Genomic DNA, 24035 nt, shown 5'->3' with positions numbered 1-24035 from the left:
TCCGTAGCTGCTTGTGCATGCCTTCTTGGCCATGGATCTAGGCCAGGTTCAGCGGAGAGTCTCCAGGTGGCGCATTGTGTGTTCCCACTCATCATATCACCCTACTTTTCCTGTTGCTGTTGGCACCTGGCTGCCCATTAGGGTCCCATGCTCAGCATGGCAAAGAGCAGGTTTAGAGTCCGGCCACTCTTAACCACTACACCAAACAGGCTCTCTGAACTTGACGGAGACAGCCTGGCTTCTACCTCCTCACAAGGTGGCCCTCAGCCAAATTGTTATTTTCTCCCCCAAATGTTCCCCTGCAAGATAAGGACAGTAATGGTGGCCTACACTGCAGGTTTCTTTCAAGGATTATAAGATGTTGCACAAGAAGCAGTATGGGGAATTTAAAAAAAGAGGAGGTGTGGTTAAGGAAAAATCTCCAGCAAGATAATTTTGAAAAGAGAGACTTAAGTTTGTTAAAATCAGACTGCTGCAGCAGAAGTAGTAGAACTGCCATGTCAAATGTGAAGAAAGCTTTTGGAGATAATGCCAAGCATCCTTTTTTATCGTGTGCAAAGAATACAAAGAGATCTGAAGAGATGTCCTGAAGCCTCTGTTCCCATAGTGGTGAGAATAATTGCTTCTACTAAAGTCCTAGCAAGTCTGCGTGCTAAAACTGCTTGCTGTAAGAAAAGCTCTTTAGCAGGCCTTGGTACTCTGGTACATGACAGGTTCACTTAGGCCTATGGTTGATTTTTACGCCAAGAATCCTTTCCAGTGCCAAATAATACCACAGAACTTTCTTTTTAACTTCTCCCTTGCCTCCAACCATATCAGGGCTTGTCTATCTGAAAAGAGACTGACTGGCCGGAAAAAAACAGAACCAGGTATCTATCAGGCATTTTCCCGACTGACCTTCTGATGCATCCACACACAAAAATAACGAGCAATTCATACCTTAAACAACCATCAAAGAAATTCATATGCACAGAGAGGAAAGCATCTCAAAATACTTTGGCATGGCCTTGTACAGTGCTCTCTGGCCTGGATCGAGCAATGCTTGTTTCCCCCATGATCACTTAAGCAGCCATCTCCTCAAAAGTCACAGGGTTTTGGGATTAGAAAACAATTTTCTTCTCTCTCAATAATCGCAGATATGGAGTGACCGGAATTGCCCCGTGGAGTTGACACCGGGGACCCCTTGTAGCCCCAGAAGTCAAGGGGAGGAGTGGGGGTGTCTCTTCTTGAGGGTGTAACTGAGGAGAGATCGCCCTCTTTGGATCCTCCCAGTCATCTTTCTTTTACCTGAGCTGACTGCATGACTGTTGGCTTCACTGCAGCATAATAAGGCGGTGATCTAGCCAGCCCCTCCACCACTTTTCCTCTGCCTGCAAAGGGAGGAAAGATGTTGCAATGATCTTTCCCCCAGTGATCTTTCCTTTACCTGAGCCGGTTGCATGGCTGCTGGCTTTGCAGCAACATAATAAGGCGGTGATCTTGCCAGGCCCTCCACTGAACCATGGCAAGCAACCTATGAGGAAATGCCCATAGAAGCTGCCCTCCTATTCCCCTGTCTATTTCATGAAAAGGTTCATCTGCAAACCAAACGAGACTGGGAAAAGCTGGGAGGTGGCGGGGAGATACACCCTTCCAGGGTTGAAGATTTGCTCCTGGATGCATGGGGGAGGGGCAGCTGGACCTGGAAGCCTGGGGGGGGGGATGCTGTGTCCCTCAAACAGAAGCTTATTGTGTGGAAATGGGCAGGAGAAGCTCTTCATGGTGTGGAGGGAAATCCCACCCCCCCACCTGTAAATAACATCCCATTCAGCATCTATTAAACAGCCTGCTTGAGAGACCAGTTTGAAACCTGGTAACTGTTGCAGAGATGCAGGCCTCCTATAGAAGATAAATGGCTCCTGTTGCAGCTATGGAACCCATATAACTAAGGGTGAGGTGCACGATTGGAACTCTCAGCCCAGGAGCCCAGTGGTGGGTCCTTTTTCTGTAACACGACTTCGGATTGCTTGGTCATGCCATAGTACAAAATGTCTTGCACTAATAATCTGACAAAGTCGTCATTTCAATTAGGAATTGTCTGCCAAATCTCTGTGTAGGGGAAGCAAGAAAGTCAAGACCGAACCCATCATTCAGGCAGCCCACTTTCCTATCAGATTTTTATTTATTTACAACAAATGTAAGGTAGGTTGTGCTGAATGTGTGTGGCTGGCCTAAGGTCATCCAGTGAGCTTCCATGGCAGCATGATGATTTGAACCAGGGGCTGAGTCTCGGATCTTATTCCTACATTCTAACCACTACACCAGGCTTGCCATTCCCACTGCATTGGGACAGAAACTCTGACGTATCACCCTGATTTTGAACTTTGGGTGTCATATGTACTCCCCACACACACAACCAATTTTATCCTCACAACAACCTTCTGAAGTAGGTTAGGTTGACCTAATGTAATTAAATTGGCCTCATGTAATTCCAGGACTTCCATGCTTGAACCACTAGACAAAACTGACTATCTGCACAGAGGATTTGCTGTTATGGAGGAGAATTGAACTCTGTGAACTCCACCTCCAGTTCTACAAGCTTCAGTCCAGAAAGATGATTCGCCCCGTAAGAGGAAGTACAAGTTCTAGCCTAATAATGTTATGTGCTCCCCCCCTTCACCAAGTGGCAAGAAGTTCCAGGGGACAGCACTGCCTAGATCAATTTCCTTCAGAGGACAATGCGCAGGAGTTTTCTGGCATTTAGCTTAAGAGGCTGTCCTGCAAAGCTGCAAATACCCCCCTCCCCCCGCCCAGAGTCCTCCAGGAATGATCTCTCAATCTGACCCCATTGACTGAAACATCAGCAGCCCTTCTGGGGCCTTAAGCTCACAATTAGAAGGGAGGGTGGGCAGGCAGGCCACAGCCACAGATTTGCAATATGAAAAGCCTGACTTCAAAATGTGCTGGGCAGGAGGGAGTCATTGATGGTCCAGCCAGGTTTCCTCCCCACCCACCCACCCCAGCCATTAACCTCCAGCCAGATACAGAGTGCTGGAGTCTGGGGAAGTTCAACGCTTGCACCTTGGTTTCCATAGTTTTGCTTGGCATGCTCCGTGGACCAAAGCAGCCACCTACATTCCCCATCCTCCCTCAACATTTCTCTTCCAAAATGGGACACCAGCTTCTCTCAGAGCCTTTTCTAGGGGGGGGGGCTTTTTCCAAGCTGCCAAAAGCCAACAAATTGGTCTCTTTGCCTCAAGAAAAACCTGAAAGACTGACAAACACTTGGGATTACCAATTCCATTCTAGAGAATTCCTGGAGATTAGGAGGTAGTTTGGGGAGGGTGGGATTTGGGGATGGAAGGGAGCTCATCAAGGCACAATACCAGAGTCCACCCTTCAAAAGTACCCATTTTCTACTGGGGAACTATTCTCTGTAGTTTGGAGATCAGTTGTAATTACAGGAGAACACCAGGCCTCACCTGTAGGTTGGCAACTCTTCTGACACTGCTCCAGCTACTCCCCTGCCCATTCCTGCTTTCTCTTCTGGCTCCTGTCTTGCTTCCCCAATCCTTCCCTGAACATTCAGTGCCAAGATAATCCAACTGTGCAGCCATGAAAGCTCAATTGTGTTTTCTGCAAGGAAGTACGAACATGACTCTTTAATCTTTTGCCTGCTTTGGGCTTGTTTTCCGCAATCTGCAGTTGTTTTATTTGGGGGGCTGTGAATAGCCCACACTCTCACTGCCTCTTAATCTCATTCAGCATTTCCTTGAGCTTCAGATGTTTCACCAGGCATGGAATCTACAAGTTTTCATAAATTACAAACTTGATATCTTTCAAATTCATTAAAAAAGATCTGCTCCCTTTATAAAAATGTCCCCTGAACATTTCTCTTACACTTTTCCCTGAATGATACTAACATGGGGGCATTCCTGACAGGGTTGCCAAGCCATGCCTAGCAATTGGTGGGGGATAGGAAAGGTGGGGACTTACGTTGCATTGGTGTCTCCTGTGGGATAACGTCACTTCACCAGGGGTAACACTCTAGCATTTGCCACAAACTCTTATGGTTTAACCATAGAGTTTTGGGAAAATACTAGTGACACCCGATGTCATGCCATCACTTCCAGGTCACGCTGGAAATAGCATCATTGTGCACCTCATTAGTATTACAGCTAAAAAACAGCAAAGTGCCGGGAAGTGATTTCATTATAGTAGAACTACTTGAAACATATAGACTGGTGGGCTCCAATATTAGCTAACTTATTTACATACATAGATCAATCAGCCCAGATGCCGAAGGACTGGGCTCTAACCATCATAGTCCCTGTATGTAAGAAGGGGAACAGAAATGACCCAAAGGCCAATCAGCCTTTTGAATGTCATCTGGAAATTATATACTAAACATTTATGCCTGAAGCTATGCAAATGGCTAGACCAAGAGAATCTATTAGAAATTGAACAGGCTGGCTTTTCCCAAGGCCGTTCAACCATGGATCACTGTTTGGTGCTGGATTACCTCATCCACAAGCATGCAACGTCTCCCAAGAAAAATTTAAATGCAGCATTTATAGACTTCAGGGCTGCTTTTGATACCATCTCTCGAGGAAGACTATGGGCAAAATTGGGAGATACATCCATTGATAAAAGGGTGTTGTACCTGATGATTAAGCTTCATGAGAGCAATGAACTCCAGATAAAGTACACACAAGATGGCAAACTATCCAAGAAAATCTGGGTCCAGAAGGATGTTAGACAAGGTTGCTTATTAGCGCCCTTCTTATTCAACATCTATGTAAACACATTGATTCAATGTTTACATAAGACAGATGTCCATGCCCCGAGTCTTGTAGGAAGGAAGGTACCAATTCTCGTGTGCTGACGATGCAGTCCTCCCGTCCCAAACAAAAATTGGTTTAAAGCGTGCCATAAACAAATTTAGCAATCAATGTGATACTGAGCTTCTGACAATTACTTACTCGAAATCCAAAATTATATGTTTTGGTAGACACTTTAAAAAAACTAACTGGGAAATAAATGGGAATACTATAGATCAGGGGTCATCTTTACATTCAATGCTAACTTTAAAGCCCACGCTATTTCATCAGCAAATGCTGCAGAAAAGAGTGCGAATGCCATCCTGAGATTCTTCAGAAGAGAAGGTACGGACTTTATACCTGCAGCCCCGAAACTATTCCAAACAAAATCATTAGCGCAACTCTTATACGGATCACAAATGGGACTAACTGCTAATGTTAAGATCTTAGAAATGGTCCAATCTAAATTTCTTAGATCTCTATTTAATGTACCTAGATGTGCTCCTAATGTCATTCTTAGGCAAGAAGCTGGCTTGCCCAGAGTCGAACTAAAAATCTGGGAACATGCCATCTAATTCATCTTGAGCCAAAGGGCTTAATTCCCTTGTTGCTAGCTTCTGAACCTTACCCTTCATGGTGCTCAAAGATAGCTGATAGAATTAAACTGATTGGCTTGGACCCGGTAGCCCTGTTTGATATAGGACTCAACAAAGCAAAAGCTTTAATAACCCAAAGATGAATTAATATAGAGTCCCAAAATGATGAGGCAATACTCCCAAGTTATAAGAGCCTTAAAAAAAGACTGAGTTACACCACATCCCCATACCTTTCGGATTTTACAAACAAAAGGTGTAGATGGGCCTTCTCTAGAGCACGATGTGATGCATTCCCCTCTGCAGTTCCGTATGGGAGATTCTCCCACCTGCCTTTGCAGCAGAGTTGTTGTCCCTGTTCAAATAAAGTGGTCGAAAATATCACACACATACTTTTGCACTGCGAATTCTATCAAGAAGAAAGGATACAATTAATTATCCCACTACTCTATAGATTTAAACCATTCGAGTATTATATGGATTTTAGTCCTGAAACCCTTCGGGTATATCTTTTAGAGGATAGTCAGAGAACTGTATCTTACACAGTTGCAAAATTCTGTGTGATAGCGCAGAGATAATTTATTATTGTATTTTGGGTAATTTTTTAGCATTTCCTCTAAAATACAATTTTTTGTCCTTTAAGAGACAACATTCTGTTTGCTTGTATTTACCATAGTAATGCATTTAGGCCATGACCTGGATGGCTCAAGCTAGCCAGGTCTCTCGCCAAAGCTAAGCAGGGTCCATCTTGGGTTAGTACCTGGAAGGCAGACCACCAAGGAAGTCCAGGGTCAGTAAGCAGAGACAGCCAATGGCAAACCACCCCTGAACATCTCTTGCCTCGAAAACCTCATGAGGGGTTGCTGTAAGTTGGCTGTGCCTTGATGACACTTTGCACCAAAGCATTTAGAGCTTCATCAGTAGAACTCTGTTCCAGGGTTTTAATGGTGTCATCCTTCTTTTATCAGGACGACCAGTTTGAAACCCACTGAAATTTAGCTGCATAATAGCATATAGTAAATCAATACTTTCATCTTCTCCTTTTTGGAATACATGAGGAATTTTGATTTCATTTTATTGAGGAGGGGAAAAAGGGTTGTGAATAGCCAGACTGGTCCACATATACTTCAGAACAAGAAACTACATCAATGTAATCTCTTTTATTCGGAACAAGAAAAAAAAACAACCAAAAAAAACTTTGAGCAAGCTTTCGAGCTCAAGCAGAACTGTTCATCAGGCTATACATTACAAAAATATTTTTAAAGGAAGGAGGAAAAAAAGCTGCTTTCCCAGATCCAATTCTTAAGTCTCTGTCATGCTAGCCTTTGATGTTGGGTGCTGGCAGGCTCACAGTTTGATTATTCTAGATGTTAAGAGTACCATACTTGCATTCGGGGAAGAAGCAAAAAAACAACAACATGCCATTTGAAAAGAAGGTCCAAATGCCACTCACATACCCATGTAGAATGCACAATTCTCTTTGCAGGCTGAGAACAGATGGAAGAGCTTGTCAGTATTGTAACAATGGCTGAGATAAAGTTGCAATGGTTTGCTGGGTATATCACTTTGAAGTCCAGTTTGCTTGTTATTACTCTGTGTAAGCAGGCTTCATTAGCTTGAGGTTAAATATTTATATGGCTTCTCATTTAAAAGGATCGTAACATTTTTAAAAAATAAGTTTCTTTTGTGTGTAAAGTGCTCTCAAATTGCAGCCAATTTAAGACAACTCCATAGGGTTTTCAAGGCAAGAGATGAACAAAGAAGTTTTGCCATTGCCTGCCTCTGCATAACTACCCTGGACTTTCCTGGTAATCTCCATTCCAAGTATTAACCTGGGTTGACCCAGCTTAGCTTCTGAGATCCAAAAGAATCCATCTAGTCTAGGCCAACCAGGTCAGATTGAGATTGTTTAGACATCACAAAACAGTCTCAAAGCTTTTACCAAATGAAAATCCAGGAAAACCAACAAAAACATCCAAACATATTACAATAACTGAGCACAATATACCAAATAGCTGGGGCATTCTTTAAAACTGGCAGAAGAGATGCTACCTTCAGAAGCTGTACAGATTTCTTGGTTGTTGGATTTCTCTGGAGACTTTCCAAGCTAGAACATGACAATAAGAGGGGCTGTGAGGGAATCTGGAGCAGATTGTTGTTTGTGTACAAATTTTGTCAGGAGGACGGAGAGATACTATCTGAAATGACAGTCGCCTGAAGCTTCTTTCAAGAATGGTAATTATGTAAGTTTGATATTGTTCTCAAAGAGCCCTTTCATGAAGGTAGAAGTGGCAACTGCTAAGAAACCTTTTCCCAATCGTTGGAATGTTTATAAGATTGGATATTTAAGGTGGTTCAATTCAGAAGTAATTTAAACAGCCAAGCTTTCTTGCCCATCTCTTGCATGGAAAATGTTACATGTAAAGTTCTTCCACGCTCTCAAGCGTTTGCATGGTTTCTCTGCGTTTTTAAATTTTAGGCATCTGGTAAGGTTTGATTTCCAAGACCTATCTGATAAACTACATGTTACTCTTCCCATGTACATTGTTTGATAACTGCATCATCTGCCATCGATGCATTTATACAATTTCCTGAACAGATTCTTTAACACTGACTAAAGGTTTGTGCTTAGATTGCAGTTCTTTCCACATTTTGAGCAGTTACCACTTAGACAGTTTGAAGCTGACTAATGCATTTGCTTTGACTGAAGCTCTATCTGCCTTCTGGGCATTTACGATGTTTCTCTCCTCTTTGGGTGCCTTAATACTGCCTAATGCAGCTTGTGTTCCATAAAGTTCTTTCTAGGTTCCACGCCATTATGTCTTAATTCTTGTGCAGATTTTTTGATGTTGAAGATTGTTTGATTTCTAAGAGATCTTGTTATAGTCTGAGCATTTGTGTGGATTCTTCAAGGCTGACTGAAGCATGACTACCAATGGAAGCTTTTTCCATATTGTTCCCTGTAGTTTTGGAGGGGAAGCACTCCAACAGAAGCTCTCTCAACATTTTGAGTGTTTATGTGGTTCATCCAATGCTTGGATCTTTTATATTGTTTAATGCTTCTGTTTTGAATGAATCTCTTTCTACATAATAAAGTCTATGGTTTCACTCCTATGTGAATTCTTGGATGTTTAATAAGTGTCAACGTTGAAGAGAAGCTCTTGCCACAGGCTGAGTAGCTATGCAGTCCCTCCCCCTGTGCATTCTGTGGTGTTTATTAAGTCCATCACTTCATCTGAAACTCTTTCCACATTCTGAGCAATTGCATAGTTTCTCTCCTGTATGGATTTTTAGGTGCCGATTAAGGGCTGATTTCAGAGAGAATGTCTTGCCACAAACTGAGCAGGTATGCAGATGTGCCCCTGTGTGCATTCTTTGTTGTTCACTGACTTTACTGCTCTGAAAGAATCTCTTTGCATACTCTGAGCACTGATACTGTCTCTCACCAATGTGGATTCTTTGATGAGAAAGGAGGGTGTTACTCCGACAGAAACTCTTTCCACATTCTAAGCACTTATATGGTTTCTCTCCTGTATGTATTCTTTGGTGGGAAATGAGGGCACCATTCTGACTGAAACTCTTTTCACACTCTGAGCACTGATATGGTTTCTCACCAGTGTGGATTCTTTGATGGGAAGTGAGGTTGCCCCTGTGACTGAAATTCTTCCCACACTCTGAGCACTAATATGGTTTCATTCCTGTATGGATTCTTAGATGCTGATTAAGGGTTGATTTCAGAAAGAATGTCTTGCCACAAACTGAGCAGAAAGGTAGACCTTCCCCTGTGTGGATTCTTTGGTGTTCACGAAGACTGTCACTTCGTCTAAAGCTCTTTTCACACTCTGAGCATTGATACGGTTTCTCACCAGTGTGGATTCTTTGATGGGAAGTGAGGTTGCCCCTTTGACTGAAATTCTTCCCACACTCTGAACACTGATATGGTTTCTTTCCTGTATGGACTCTTAGATGCCGATTAAGGGTTGATTTCAGAGAGAATGTCTTGCCACAAACTGAGCAGAAAGGTAGACCTTCCCCTGTGTGGATTCTTTGGTGTTCACGAAGACTGTCACTTCGTCTAAAGCTCTTTTCACACTCTGAGCATTGATACGGTTTCTCACCAGTGTGGATTCTTTGATGGGAAGTGAGGTTGCCCCTTTGACTGAAATTCTTCCCACACTCTGAACACTGATATGGTTTCTTTCCTGTATGGACTCTTAGATGCCAATTAAGGGTTGATTTCAGAGAGAATGTCTTGCCACAAACTGAGCAGAAAGGTAGACCTTCCCCTGTGTGGATTCTTTGGTGTTCACGAAGACGGTCACTTCGACTAAAGCTCTTTTCACACTCTGAGCATTGATACCATTTCTTCCTTGTATGAATTCTTCGATGGAAATTGAGATTGCCCCTTTGACTGAATATCTTTCCACATTCCAGGCATTTATAACATTTCTCTCCTCTGAGGATTTCACACTGGATGGTTTTTCTCCTTTTCTTTCCATTGTAAGTTTTGACTTGAATTTCTGTTTTTTCATCTTGAAAAATTCCGGATGAATCTTCTTTCCTCTGCCTCTGCTTCTTCTCTGGCAACTTTTCTCCATCTTCACTGCCCTTATTCTTTCCATCTTTGGGTCCTTCCAATGACACCCCTGGAAGTTCCCCATCAATTTTGCTCCTCGAAACATCACCTGAAGGAATAAAACGAGTAAAAAAAATGAAGGCAATAACATTCAGTGGTTGTTGTGGGTTTTCCGGGCTGTATTGCCGTGGTCTTGGCGTTGTAGTTCCTGACGTTTCGCCAGCAGCTGTGGCTGGCATCTTCAGAGGTGTAGCACCGAAAGACAGGGATCTCTTCCAGCGTCAGGAACTACAATGCCAATTCCAACGTCAGGAACTACAATGCCAAGACCACGGCAATACAGCCCGGAAAACCCACAACAACCATCATTCTCCGGCCATGAAAGCCTTCGACAATACAATAACATTCAGGTTAGGAAATAAAATGAACTGGTTATTGCAGAGAGTTGAAATGTTATTATCAAAAAGTATTTTTGACTACTTCAAAAGAGTGAGGAAGAGGAAGATGCTGAAAGACAGAAATATTAACTAGGGATACTTCTCCAAATAGGTTCTTCTAACACACAACGCCTCTGTTGAATTTCTTGCATGCTATCAAAAAGGTTGACATTCACAGCCTCTTTGGGACACATTTTCAGATAAAATCGTGAAAAAGATGAGAAAAATTCCAGGTAGCATCAGAACAAAAGGAGACGGGCTGATGGAAGCAGCCTTGAGATCAAAGATCCACAACCAAAACCAGCAGAAAGGAGATCCCATCAGCCCTCTTCCCCCCATTCCCACCTTCTATAGAGAACGAGGAACCTGAGGAATGGAAACCTGGGAAGTTTTATTGGGATGCCCTGGAACGAGAAGAGAGGATGGTTGAGGGAACCGTAAGCCTACTGGGTCACTTTCTTCTGGGTGAGGTCACAGAGAAATGGGGGAGGGGGAAGAGCTCAGCTGCAGTTCCCAGATAAAGGGGGTCCCATGAAGCATCTACCTGCTGACAGAGATTCTTCTGTGCAGCTCTGGACCAAGAGGGCTCCTTCCTTCAGACAGGAGATGAGGGTAGGTATGGAACCATGGCATCCTTCTGGGGGGGAAAAAAAGATAAAGATAAGAGACTGCCAGAGTAAGACCCCTAGCCTTCTGCTCAGCGCTGAGGACACCCATTACTTCTTGGTCTCCATGGTGTCAGACTGAGATCTTTTAGTAGCATGAGATACTGAGTGGGGACTCAGGCCTTTTGCTTGCCTCTAGATCCCTCCCCAACCATACCAATCACATATTTCTGGGAGGCTGGATTATAGGATTTTTCAGGGAGTCTGAATGCACCTTCCTGAAACATGGCCCAGGAATCGTGCCTCAGATATTTACAGCAGGAAGGTATCTCTGGACCCAGAGCATGACTAAAAAGTGCAGTCAGAAGTATTGTTCAAAACTCTTAGGTAATGCAAGACTATAAAGCCTCAGTTCAAGCCTTGAACGCTCCAGTCAAGAGGGTTCCTGAAAAGAGGCCCAAAGAAGGCCTCAGCCTGAAACCTTGGAGAGTTGGTGGCAATCAGAGAGGAGAATGCTGGGTTTGATGAGTGTCACAGACCCCTCAAGTCCTCAAGGGGTTTGGGGGTGGAAGTCAAGAACCAACTCACCACTGCGGGGACACAGCCTCACCTCCCAGGGTAACGAGTGCCGCCACCAGTTCCTCATGAATAACCCTAAACTTAGAGACTGAGGAACAGTCCTCCAGCCATTTTGAGCGTTAATCAAGAAAACCCTGCAAGGTCGGACGTCTGCAGGCCGAGTTCCACAAAAACCATTATTTGGTAGCTGTAGCCAATTTTAGACCAAAGTATAGACTTAGATTGAAGCCCCCAAATCCAATTAACACCAAGGTATAATTAAGAAAGTTTATTCAGAATTGTGCAAAAGATTACAAATATAGAAATTGTGCAAGACAGAAAAGAAAACAATAAAACTAGATAATTGCCTGAAAATATGGTACAGGATTTGGTTTCCTAACCCAGATATACCTTCTCAGGTCAAACCATAAAAGTCCAACAGAACTCCAAATTCCAGGAACAAAAGGCTTAGAGCCCAATACCTAAGTTGATAGTCAGGTCTAGAGCTCAAGATGGCATGAGCAGCAAGCATACTGCCAACAGCACAGAATAGAATGAAGACGCCAACTTTATGCCAAGCTGCCCATTGTATGGCCGATTTCTGCTTGACCTTTCAGAGCTGTTACTTGGCCATGTGACCATGTATCTCTCTTGCCCCTACCGGTGTTCCTTGCGCTAATGAGAAGGAATGCAGTAGAGTCCCTCATCCTGCACTGAGGCCTTGAGGCTCTCCGATCCCATGATCTCATCTGCACTTGTATCCCATCCCGGGCTAGCTTACAGCTTCAGTACATTTCCAGAAAGTCCTCCTCTGTGTCCTGACTAGGCCCAAAAGCCTGAAGGAAAGTTTTGAAAAGCCATGAAATGGACTAAGAGATGCTAGTTCCTTGAAAATGAGCACCCTTTAGCTTCTAGCTACTCATGAGGTTGCCTTAGGTAAGTCCCTATTTTCTCACCCTGAATATTCCACAGGCAATATGAGGATAACAATGCTGGCTTATCCTGTAGGGTTCTCTGAAAGAAGACAAAATGATCTACGTGAAGCACTGTGGACCTTCAAAATGGAACCTACAAAAGCCAAATACCACCCCACCCCCGTCTCTTGGCCGTCTCATCTGGATCTGACATTGTAAGTTTCCCTCCAGCTTGGCCTCTTCCCCGTTTTGTAAACAGAGGTTAGAAAATGGCTCACCAGAGAATTCAGAGGGACTTTTCCCAACTGTCCTCCTGATTCATCCTCAAACAACAAGAGGAGTTTGTACTTAGAGCAACTGTCAAATGGATTCTTACCCACAGAGCACACCATCCCATAATTCTCCAGCATGACCTCCCTGTACAGCTCTTTCTGGCACCGATTCAGCAAGGCCCATTCCCCCACAGTGAAGTACATGGCCACCTCCTCAAAAGTCACCAGTTCCTGGAATCAGAGAAAAATGTCCTCCCTCATGAATCATCCCAGACAGGAGGTGACTGAAATCTCCCCTCCATGGGGAAAACCATAAAGGAGAGGCAGACACTGCTTCAAGGGGATTCAGACCAGGAAACCTTTGCAGCCTTAGAGGTAAAAAAAAGGAAGAGGCTCCCCTACCAAGAGTTACTGAAAAGGGGCCACTGAAACTGTTCCCAGAACATTCCCCACCCCTGAGATTTTTTCCTTACCTGAGCCACGTGCATAGCTGCAGGCTTCACTCCTGGGCAAGGGGAAGACACAGACAAACTCTCCGATGTCAGTTATCTGCCTCCAAAGGGAGAAAGGATGGTCCAATGATTTTCATCTTTCACATACATAGTTAGGGCTAGTTCTCAGTGTGGTCCTCAGGGCTAGAGAGGGGCTGCTACCTGGCACCCTCAGGTGCTTTAGGGGGCGGGGCAAGGGGCAATGTGATCTTGCGCAATGCATCCATGTCATACTCTATGGTATCCAGAGCATCAGCTCATACTCTGTCATCATATTCAGGTTTTCATCTGGCTGTGATGCTAACATGTTATGTGATGTTATTTCCTCACCGCAATGTTTCTCCTGCCAGTCCAGACTGCATGGAGATTTCCCACCCAAAACAGCCAAATGGCATGCCTGGGAGGGAAAAGGGGGTAAAAAATTACCCAGTGCCCACAGCTGCAGTAAGGAAGTAGAAAAAGGATGTCCCCAAGGCAGCCATTTTGTGACTGGTCCCACCACCTTCCGGGAAGCCATTTTGTGGTTGCTCCTGCTCTCTCTTTCAGAATTCCCCAAATACTCACTGATTAAGGCAGGCTCCTAACTATCCCTGTTTGAAGAGTTTGAGAGGAGGAAGGAAAGAGTTTTGTAAAATTTTGTATAGACGATGTGAATCTAGATAGAACTTTTGTCCATCTCCCAGAATACCAGAACCCCAAGAAGTTGATGAAGAGTAAAGTGCAGACAAAGAAAAGGACCTCTTTATAGAGTAGTTAATAAACTTGTGGAATGCACGTTATATAGGGGCTCATGGCACAGAGTATTGAAAGAAGGATTAGACAAATGCATGGAGAACAGATCAGTACATGACTCAGACATTTTGGCTAAATGAAACCTTCAAGGACAATGTCCTGCTTACTATTATTGTTGTTGTTAACTGCACTTCTATCTTCTAGGCAGATTAATGGCCCGTTCAGAGTGGTGAACAAAGTCAGTGTTGTTATTATCCCCACAATACAGCTGGGGAGTTGTGGCTGACAGGAGTGGCTTACCCAAGGCCACCTGCTTTTGGTAGCAGTTTTAAAATGTACAGGAGACCTTGCAGATGTACAGACTGTGCAGGACGCAAAAGAGAATTTCAGAAGGAAGAAATGCCACATCTGATGCCTGTCAGAATCTTGCTGAAAAGACCCTGTGTTTTGTCAGGTGGGGGAGGGGCAGAAATAAAGGTACTCAGCAGATGGTCTTTATGATATTAATACTACAAATCCCTTGTCCTGAGAACTGGTCCAGAGGCTGAGCTCCTCCAGGATTTGATAAGGAGGAGATACGGCAGGTGTTTTCTCTGTAGGGAAGAGGGGAAATGAGCATCACCCACAGCTGAATGTATTAAAAGTCCTGGTGGTGCCAAGCAAGGATCAAGAAACCCCGGGGCAAGGAATGACCCTTTATTCTGCACTGCTGGGCTGCATCCTGAACACTGTTACTCACTTCCTCTGTGGAGAGCATTTAGCCTCCTTAGTATCCAGGAAGGTGCTTCATTCAACTGCCCCCCTTTTGCCCTGGGAATAATGCATGCTAAAATACTTTCTGGAGGTTACCTGCAGAGAACGGGGATCTGAGGTTCTGCCCTTCAGACTGTAGGTGGGTGGCCACACAGGCATGTATGTACTTCTGTGTAAAAGGCGTGGGGGGAGAATCACATACACAGAACACCACAGAAAGCTTTGTTTAGACGGTTCTTCTACATCCTTTGAACAAATCATTGAAAAGTACTGGGGGTGTCAAGAGCTAGAAAGGAATATTGTAACCTCTCCGGGCCCAAAACACAGCGAGGGAATGGGGAAGGGCACAATGGCTTCTTTGCACAGAGTACAGTTGCCATGTGGCCTGGAGAAAAATGTCCCGCCCCTTGAACGGAGGCTTAACTGTGTGAAAATGAAGAAATGAAGCACTGCATGGCCCGGAGGGCACTCGCACACCATTCAGCCTCGATTATAGGAACCCGAGCAAAGAGGCAGACCAGCCGCTCTGGGATATAAACCGACCGCTTTCCTGCCGTGGAGCTCAGATAACCAGAGAACCCTGTGCAGGATTGCCCTGTTCAATCCACTAGAGGGACCTCTCCTCTCCTTCTTCCACCCTGCTTGGGTCCCTTTCCTTTGCCCCTGCGCTCCTACTCACCAGCCTCCCTCTGGATCCAAGAAACTCACATGGCCACTTTCCTGGGTCCAAGGAGGAGGGACAGGAAAGGACACTTCCTGTTTGCAGTCTTCCCTCCCTCCGACTTTAGGAAGCATTGTTCAATTCAATTAACCAATGAAACGAAGCGGCAGAAGCTCTCTGGTCTGGTTTTACAGGGTAGGACTTCAAACGGTTTTCAAGCAATGAAATTCCTTGCGCAGGTTAAGTACAGGATGTCACGGTTCTGAATAGGACTCTTCCATACATGCCTTGCTGATAGAAAGCAAGCACTTCAGGGTTCAAGCTGCCCTGCTAAAAGAGTGCTTTAATCTAAGACTTTGTTGTTGTTCTATTTTACTTCTGTACATTGTTTTTGTTTGTTTGGTTGTTTGGTTTTTTTAAAAAAATAAAAAAAATTGTTAAAAAAAAGAGTGCTTTAATAGTTCCCAGAAATGCATTGTTGAATCAATCAAAAGGTGTGTGTATGAGCCCACTGCTCTCTGGTTCTCAGCACTTCCCCTACACTAAAGTGGCTGCATCTGCCCAGAGATTTTTGTTTTTAGGGAGGAACATTGAGCTCTGCGAAATCGATTTCCAGTTGTCTGCTAAAATGGAGAAATCTGCATCTACAAATTATTTCAGCGACGCTTCGTTTGAAACCAATAGTAGCCATATTCATTCTTTCACATGCTTCAGCACTGAGATGCTCGCTTTGTGCACGCAAGGAATTGGTGGAGCGCTCTCATTCAGATCTTCATACATCTATTCATGCAGGGAATTTTGTTGCATGGCAGGACCATGAAAAAAAGAATTCTGATCTGAATTCATAACTTGCTCCCTCATTACCATTTACCGTGTTTTAATTGCCATGTGTCCTCATTAACCGTCAGCTGTGTGAACCGGACCAGAAAATGGTTCTTTAATGGTTAAAACAACCACACGATGGGGATTCCTAGAGCGGAAGGGAAGAATGCGAAGAGGAAGGGCCCTTTAGCCCTTTGTTGGAAAAAGGAAAGCCGCCACGTGAGTTTCCTGGCTTAGAGGGGAGCTGGGAGAAGCAGCGGGTGCAAGACAACGGAGTCCAATTTGGGGAGGGAGAAAGTGGGGGATCCCCCCCCCCCATACACGGTGTGATCCTGGTCTGAGGCGCCATCCTGCCCCGGCGCCCCCGTTCTTTTAGCTCCGTGGCTGACCGGGGGTGGGGTGAGGAAATCCCTCCCCCTCAAGGCAGCCCCTTCCCTCCCTGTGTGAGATTATTCCTTAGGATCCACCCCCCACCCCCCGGGAACTTTGGCTCTCAAGAGGAAGCTCCGCACGGGCTTCCCAGTCTTTGCTATCCGGCCTTGAATGCAAATCTTGGGACCTTCAGGGTCTCCCTCTCCCCGCTTTTGGTATCCCAACGAAGCTTTCTGTGAAAAAGAGAGGGGGAAGCAGGAGGCGGCTTGAAGGCGAGCCCTTCCAGCCCCCGGAATGGAACCCAGAAGCCTCTCCGCAGCCAAATAACAATTGCAGGGGCGGAACAGGCGCCCTCTTGGCCCTTCTTGTCAATACGAGACCTGCCGCGTTTTGCCCAGAGGGGTTTTCCACAAGGAGGTGGTTTTCCTGCTGCGGCTGCCGATGGAACAGATTTCCCTGCCTCGGGGTCAAACGGCACGTTCATAAAGAGTTGGGTCCAGCTCCTCGCAGCCACATAGCAGCTATGGGAAACAGCTGATAGCCACTGGTCGATCTATTCTACGTGAATGTGTGTAATCCCCGTTTAAGCCTCCTGTGCTAAGGAGCCTCAATACACTTGGGGAGTTAAAACTACCAAAAATAACAGAAGCAGTGCCTGTAGCTTTAAGAAACAAACGCCTTCATCGGCCATTGATTTTCTAGCAGTAAAAGGCAGGAAAGGGGGACAGGGCCCTTTCCAGAGGGAGGAGTTAGCCGTGTTAGTCTGTAGTAGCAAAATAATAGAGTCCAGTAGCACCTTTAAGACTAACCAACATTATTGTTGCATAAGCTTTCGAGAGCCACAGCTCTCTTCATCAGATGCATCTGATGAAGAGAGCTGTGGCTCTCGAAAGCTTATGCAACAATAAAGTTGGTTAGCTGTGGCTCTCGAAAGCTTATGCAACAATAAAGTTGGTTAGATGCATCTGACAAAGAGAGCTGTGGCTCTCAAAAGCATATGCTACAATAACTTTTTACTATTTTCCAGAGGGAGGACTCATCAGGGCCAGGTGTGACAGTAACCACCAGGCAACTTGCTATCATGCAGATTGCATGACATGCCCAGGCCAACAGCAGCCACCCCCACAAAGACCAGTGTGGTGTAGTGGTTAGGGTTTCAGGCTAGGATCTGGGAGACTCAGGTGTGAATTCCCTCTCTCCTGTGGAAGCTCACTAAGACCTTGGGCCAGTCACATTCTCGCAGCTTAATTTACCACACACGTTTGTAGTGATAATAAAATGGAGGAGAGGAGGACAACATAAGCTACTGGGGTTTGCCAGGAGGAGGGAAAGATGAAATTGTGAGAGAAAGGCGATACAGGAAAAAATAAAATGCCCCCTGCAAGTTCTTGAGGGTTCTCCACTGTGCAACTAGGCTATGCTTTTCATTGGTAGAGGCTGCAAGGAGGGAAAGCTGAAGAGGGGGGTGGCTGGGGGAGAGATAAAGGTGAATTAGCTGGTGGGTGGGAAAATGAGAAGGAAGCAGGAAAAGGGGAGGGGCTCTGGGGCCTTCAGGGAAGGGAAAGAGGAAATAGGGAAGGGGGAAATAATGCCCTTGTGGGGCCCTCCTTTCTAAATTTATAAATGTCTTCCTATGCGAAATCTAAACCTGTAAAGCCTCAAACTCTTTCGCCTGCCTTTCCCTCCCCACCCCCATTTGCAGGGCCTAAGCTCTGAGTGGAGCAGGAAATTTGTCATCACTCCTTTGACTCCCCAGGCATGGAAGTCAAGGGAACCCTTTTCTTCCCTTATAAACCCCAGCAAAGCCTCCAGACAACACTTGCTGGGTTCCAAGGTATGGAAATATATAAGTTATATTAAGCATTCAGTTAAGCAATTAAATAAAAACCAGTACAATTCTCAGTAGATCTGAAGCAGTAAAAATGAGAACACTACCTGGTCTGACTAATTCAGACGGTACCTGGAGGTGAGCTGGCAATCCACCCCAAACATACAGCAGTTAGTCATGTAGCAGCACGGCATGCAGGCCAGCAGCCTATAGCTTTTGGTAGAGTTGCAGAAGGTGCCTTGTGCACAGATCCGTAGGGCATAGCACAAGGCCTCACCAACTGGAATTAGCATTAGACCATAGCAAGCCATAGACCAGTGGAAAAGGTGTGGCTAGGATGGAACTCTGGGCCAGTTATGGATTTCTGGTTACTCTGGATCCTGACCGGTGTTACCCAAGGGAATGTCCAGCTTCTGGGAATATTCCAGACGTACCCCTTCGTTGCTCATTTCTCCCCCTTTCAGGTCTAGAATTAGTGCTGCTCTCTTGGCTGAACTGCCTTAACCAGCTAACTAGGTCTCAGCCCAGCTGTGTCTTGCTAGCGGGACTGAGCTATTAGTTGTCACATTAACGCTTGATGGAATAAGGCACTATTGCATCACAAAAACCCTTGATCTGGTTGCCTTTTGTTTGCACTATAATTTCCTGAGACGGATGACAAAACTTCTAAGTAGTAGTCCAGATTTGGGCACACCATTGATCTGGGCAGGGGTCTGTGTTTCCTCCCTTTGCCCTGTGACAAAGAGTTGTGGGGGTGTGGCTGAAATCTTGCAGCATGTGTTGCTTATGCTGCTCTGACCTCTCCCTGGAATTGTGTGTGGATGTTACTGCGTGGGGATGGGGTGCTTTTAAGCTAGGACTCCCCTGCCTTTCTGAATCTGTGAGCACTTTGGGAATTTTGGAAAGGGGGAGTGGAAGCCATCACAAAATGGTTGCCGGGGGAGAGGTGGGAACAATCACAGAATCACAAAATGGCTACCATGAGAGCTCAGTCTAATCACAGCATGGTGGGGAGCTCTGAACCTCCTCCATACTCTTGCTTTGGGAACAGGGTAGTTTTTATCGACACCCCCCCCCCCCAGTCCTGTCCTTAGTCTGAACTGTGTGTGAAAGATGCAGATCACTGGCCCGCCTTTCCTCCCTTTGCAGGAATAGGAATAACAGTGGAGAGCTGGCCTGGATCGCCTCCTTCTTATATAGCAATGAAGCCAGCAGCCATACAGCCAGGTCAGGTAAGGGGAAAATCACTGGGAGGAATCTACAGGAGGCAATTTGGGAGGCTCTTCTCCACTGCACTCTAGAGGAGCCCCTCTTCTCCCCTTGACTTAATGGGTTGCAAAGGTGTGAGTTGCCCTGAGCTTCCTCCTTGAAGCTGTGAACCCTGCTGGAAAGAATCTTCAATGCCTGCGTCTCCTTTGAGACTGAGGGAAGATTCTAGTTATCTTCTCTCTGGGCTGATTGAGGTGGAAGGACGTTATTTTCTGATTCCAGGAACTGGTGACTTTTGAGGAGGTGGCCGTGTACTTCACCATGGAGGAGTGGGCTTTGCTGGATCCATGCCAGAGAATGTTGTACAGGGAGGTCATGCTGGAGAATTATGGGATGGTGGTCTCTGTAGGTAAGGATGCTTTTGAGGTATGAATTCCTCTTGCTGTAAAAATCTGCTGATGAATTGGAAGAAAGTCAATTGGGAAGATGCCCTAATCACACCTGCCTCTGTTCTCCCCCACGCCCCAGTCAGCGATTTTCTAAGGCCTCTTTCCTGAGAGGAGAGCCCTGATTTGGTGGCTCCATGTCAGATCCAAGTGAGGTGCTAAGTGTAGTGATGTTTTCCATTTTATGAGGCACTTTTGAGAGTTTGTGACGCTTCACGCAGACCACACCATAATGTTCCTGAGAACCCTGCAAGGCAGGCCAGGTTATTGGCTCACCTTGTGTTGAAGATTGAGGTTTCAGGGTGTGATGATAGTGGCTTTGCTAAGGCCACCTAGTGAGGCTGTGGACCTACAGCGCAATCGACTTGGGTAGCTCATGAGTTGTATGTGCCATAAACAGTTTCGACACACATTGTATACTTTTACAGACAAAGAAAATTGGACAAAAGGGCAGAGAGAACCCACTCAACTTTACTATCTCTTGAGCTTGGATCATGGACTCTGAGTTCTCTTGTTTATCTAACCACAGTCTGTTTATCTTGTACCTAGAAATTTTATATCCCTTTGACAGGACAGAATATGAAACATGACAAATATTTTACAGAATACAGAAATCTTGCAATGAAACAGAAGTGCAATTGGCTACATCACACTTCTTTCTCAGATTTCCCATTGCCCAGATAAGGTCAAGTGGATGCAGAGGACCAGAGAGATCTCTTGGCCATTTCAGAGGTCATGCAGTGGCTCATGTCCTTGACCCTTCAATGCCTGGATAATACTCCCCTCCCAATGGCTCTGGAGGCTTATGGTGCTTCTTGTTACCCCCCCCCCCCCACAAACCAGACACACACTCTGCCAGACACCCCACACACTCTCCACCAGCTGTTCATCCACTTCTTGTGACTCATCCACTCTCTCCTCCACCTCGTCCCTCCATTTTCCTGTCTGCTGTGTCTCCGTCAACTTCCACTCACATCAAAAACCCTGCATAGAGGAGGAAGGAGAGATTGTTGATATATTAGCTCCACAGTTCCCGCTGGCTGGGCTCCACAAGGCCGCATCCTAGGCACCACTCACCTAATCACTCTCCAGCATCAAAAGAGGGTGATATCTCTCTGTCTTTATCAATTGGTGGTGGAGAGTGCCCTCAAGTCATAGCTGACTTATGGTGACCCCTGCTGGGGTTTTCATGACAAGAGACTAACAGAGGTGGTTTGCCATTGCCGGCCTCTGCAACCCTGGTGTTTGTTGGAGGTCTTCCATCCAATTACTAACCAAGGCTGACCCTGCTTAGCTTCTGAGATCTGATGAGATCAGGCTCACCTGGGTTAGGGCATCTTTAGCAATTAAAACCTCTCTTTTTCAAAAATCTGGCTCCACCACCTCCTCCCTCTTTGGAAATAATAAAAAAATGACTTCTTTTGAAAGAAAGCGCTAGAGTTCTGTACAATATCCAATTCCCCCCCCCCTGATGTGAACATTTAGTGTTTTGATTTTGCCCCTTTTATTCTTTCAGGTGGTATGTTGGGAAACAAGATGAAGGGAGAACTTCAACAGCTGACATTTGAAGGAGCCAAAGATGGAGAGAAGTTGGGCAGTGAAAATGGAGAAAAGATGCAGGAGGATCAGCAGATGAAGAAGAAGGAACATTCATCCACAGCCTTTCAAGATCAAAAAATGGAAATTTCTATCAAAATTTACAATGAAAAGGAAAGGAGAAAAAGTATTAAAAGTGGGAATGGTTTGAGACATCATGGAATTATCAGAGGAGAGAAATTTTATAAATGCCTGGAATGTGGAAGGAGCTTCAGTCAGAGTTCAGAACTTAGATCCCATCAAAGAATTCACACAGGGGAGAAACCTTATGAATACTCAGACTATGGGAAGAGCTTCTGTCTTAGCAAAACCCTTAGTCAACACCACAGAGTCCACATAGGGGAAAACCCACATCGCTGCTCAGTCTGCAGCAAGGGCTTCTCTCGGAAATCAACCCTTAATCGACATCTAAGAAGTCACACAAGAGTGAAGCCATACAGTTGCTTGGAATGTGGAAAAAGCTTCCCTGAAAGCAGCCATCTCAGTCTTCATCAAAGAATGCACACAGGAGCGAAACCATACGAATGTGTAGAGTGTGGAAAGATCTTCAGAAGAAGTAATGGTCTTCGTCAGCATCAAAGTACTCACACAGGGAAGCGTCTGCATAACTGCTCTGTCTGTGGCAAGAGCTTCTCTCGGAAATCAACCCTTAAACGACATAAAAAAATTCACATAGGAGTGAAACCATATAGTTGCTCAGAATGTGGGAAAAGGTTCAGGGAAAGCAGAAGCCTCAGTGAACATGAAATGTCCCACACAGGGGTGAAACCGTATCAGTGCCGGGAATGTGGAAAGAGCTTCAGTAGAAACTATATCCTTAGTCAACACCAAAGAATCCACACAGGGGAGAAACCACATCTCTGCTCAGTCTGTGGCAAGAGCTTCTCTCGGAAATCAAACTTTATTCGACACGAAATGACCCACACGGGTGAGAAACCCCATAAATGCTCAGAATGTGGGAAGCATTTCAGTCAAAAGAATAGCCTTATTCAACATCTAGGCATTCACACAGGAGTGAAACCGTATACATGTTCAGAATGTGGAAAGAGCTTTTGTTGGAGAGCAGACCTTAGAAAACACCACAGACTCCACACAGGGAAGAAACCACATCGCTGTTCAGTCTGTGGCAAGAGCTTCTCTCTGAAAGCAATTTTTAATCAACATCTAATGAGTCATATAGGAGTGAATCATTATAATTATGAAGAATGTGAGGAAAGCTTCAGGGAAAGCAGCAACCTGAGTCAGCATGAAGCTATCCACACAGGGGAAACAGCTCAGAGGGTGGCAATAGTTTCAGTCAAAGCAAAATCTTGAGTCACCATAAAAAGACCCACATAGGGGGAAATCTGTCTTAATCCTCAGGTGGTAGAAAGAGATTGTGCTGAAAATTTAACCCTTTAAGTCAGTAGTATTAAAGAATGTGTGAAGGGGAGAAATTGTATATATGCTTGAAATAGCAAAGGTCCTTCAGTTGCAAAGGGTCTTCCTTCACATCAAAGTGCACACACTGGAGTGAAGCTGTATGGCTGGTCACACTTTGGCAAAACCTTTTCTCTGGTATTAAATCTTACTTGACATCTCAAACATCAACAAGGGCAGAAACCATATAAATGTTTGGAGAGTGCGTCAAAAGCTTCACGTGTCCATATCTGATTATCGAAGCTTACATTGGTAAGAAAGTCGTCTGTGGAAAGTCACTTCTGAATATACTGCAAAGGGAGGTCATATAAACATTTCAACTAATGTGATGGCTTTGTTAGTAATTGGTTTTCTGGGACAGCTTCACTCGTCTAAGCAAAGCTTTCTGAAAGTGCCACCTTGCCGATGAGTAAAATGGACAACTAACCATTGACTTAGTATATCAGTGATGGTTCCCAACTTTTGGAATGGCCAGCCCAGAGAAAGAAGGTCCCCACACTTGTTATCAGGGCTTTTTTTCAGCTGGAACGTGGTGGAACGGAGTTCCGGCAGCTCTTGAAAATGGACACATGGCCAGTGGCCCTGCCCCCTGATCGCCAGACAGTGGAGTGGCATGTGCAGTGGCACCGAGGGTGATCTAAACTCCCTTCTGTCGAGATCAGGGGGCGGGGCCACCGGCTATGTGACCATTTTCGCTGAGGGCGATTTAAACTTTAAAAAATTCCCCCTTGTTCCAGCTGACCCAAAGTGACATCATTGCGTGGTCCCAGGAACGTGCACGCACTCAGGGCTGGATCGAGGGGGGGTAGTCTGCCTCCAGTGCCACCAGGGAGGGGGCGCCAGGAACAGCTGCCAGCCGCTGGGAGTGTGCGGGCAGCCTTGCAGCCCCCCACGCTGCCTTTCACCTGCCCCGCAGGACAGGGGGCGGCCGGCTTGCTGTGTGCCCCCTGTC

General features: G+C 45.4%; 1 protein-coding gene and 1 pseudogene across 1 annotated transcript in view; one reads left to right on the top strand and one right to left on the bottom strand.

The window, feature by feature from the left end:
* Window positions 1–8546: 8546 nt before the first annotated feature.
* Window positions 8547–13288, bottom strand: LOC129327154 (zinc finger protein OZF-like; annotated as a pseudogene).
* Window positions 13289–16382: 3094 nt separating this feature from the next.
* LOC129327171 (zinc finger protein 345-like) overlaps window positions 16383–24035 on the top strand; it is a 36711-nt gene continuing 29058 nt past the window's right edge. Inside the window, exons 1-5 of the mRNA XM_054975651.1 lie at window positions 16383–16432; window positions 18288–18419; window positions 19563–19645; window positions 19905–20031; window positions 21585–22810. Coding sequence (XP_054831626.1) covers window positions 18344–18419; window positions 19563–19645; window positions 19905–20031; window positions 21585–22810 — 1512 coding nt within the window. The 5' untranslated portion in view covers window positions 16383–16432; window positions 18288–18343. The remainder of the gene's footprint in view (window positions 16433–18287; window positions 18420–19562; window positions 19646–19904; window positions 20032–21584; window positions 22811–24035) is intronic.

This window comes from Eublepharis macularius, chromosome 4 (assembly GCF_028583425.1).
Source record: "Eublepharis macularius isolate TG4126 chromosome 4, MPM_Emac_v1.0, whole genome shotgun sequence".
NCBI lineage: Eukaryota > Metazoa > Chordata > Lepidosauria > Squamata > Eublepharidae > Eublepharis > Eublepharis macularius.
The sequence above is the reverse complement of the archived record's forward strand: the minus strand, read 5'-3'. Positions and strand labels throughout refer to the sequence as shown.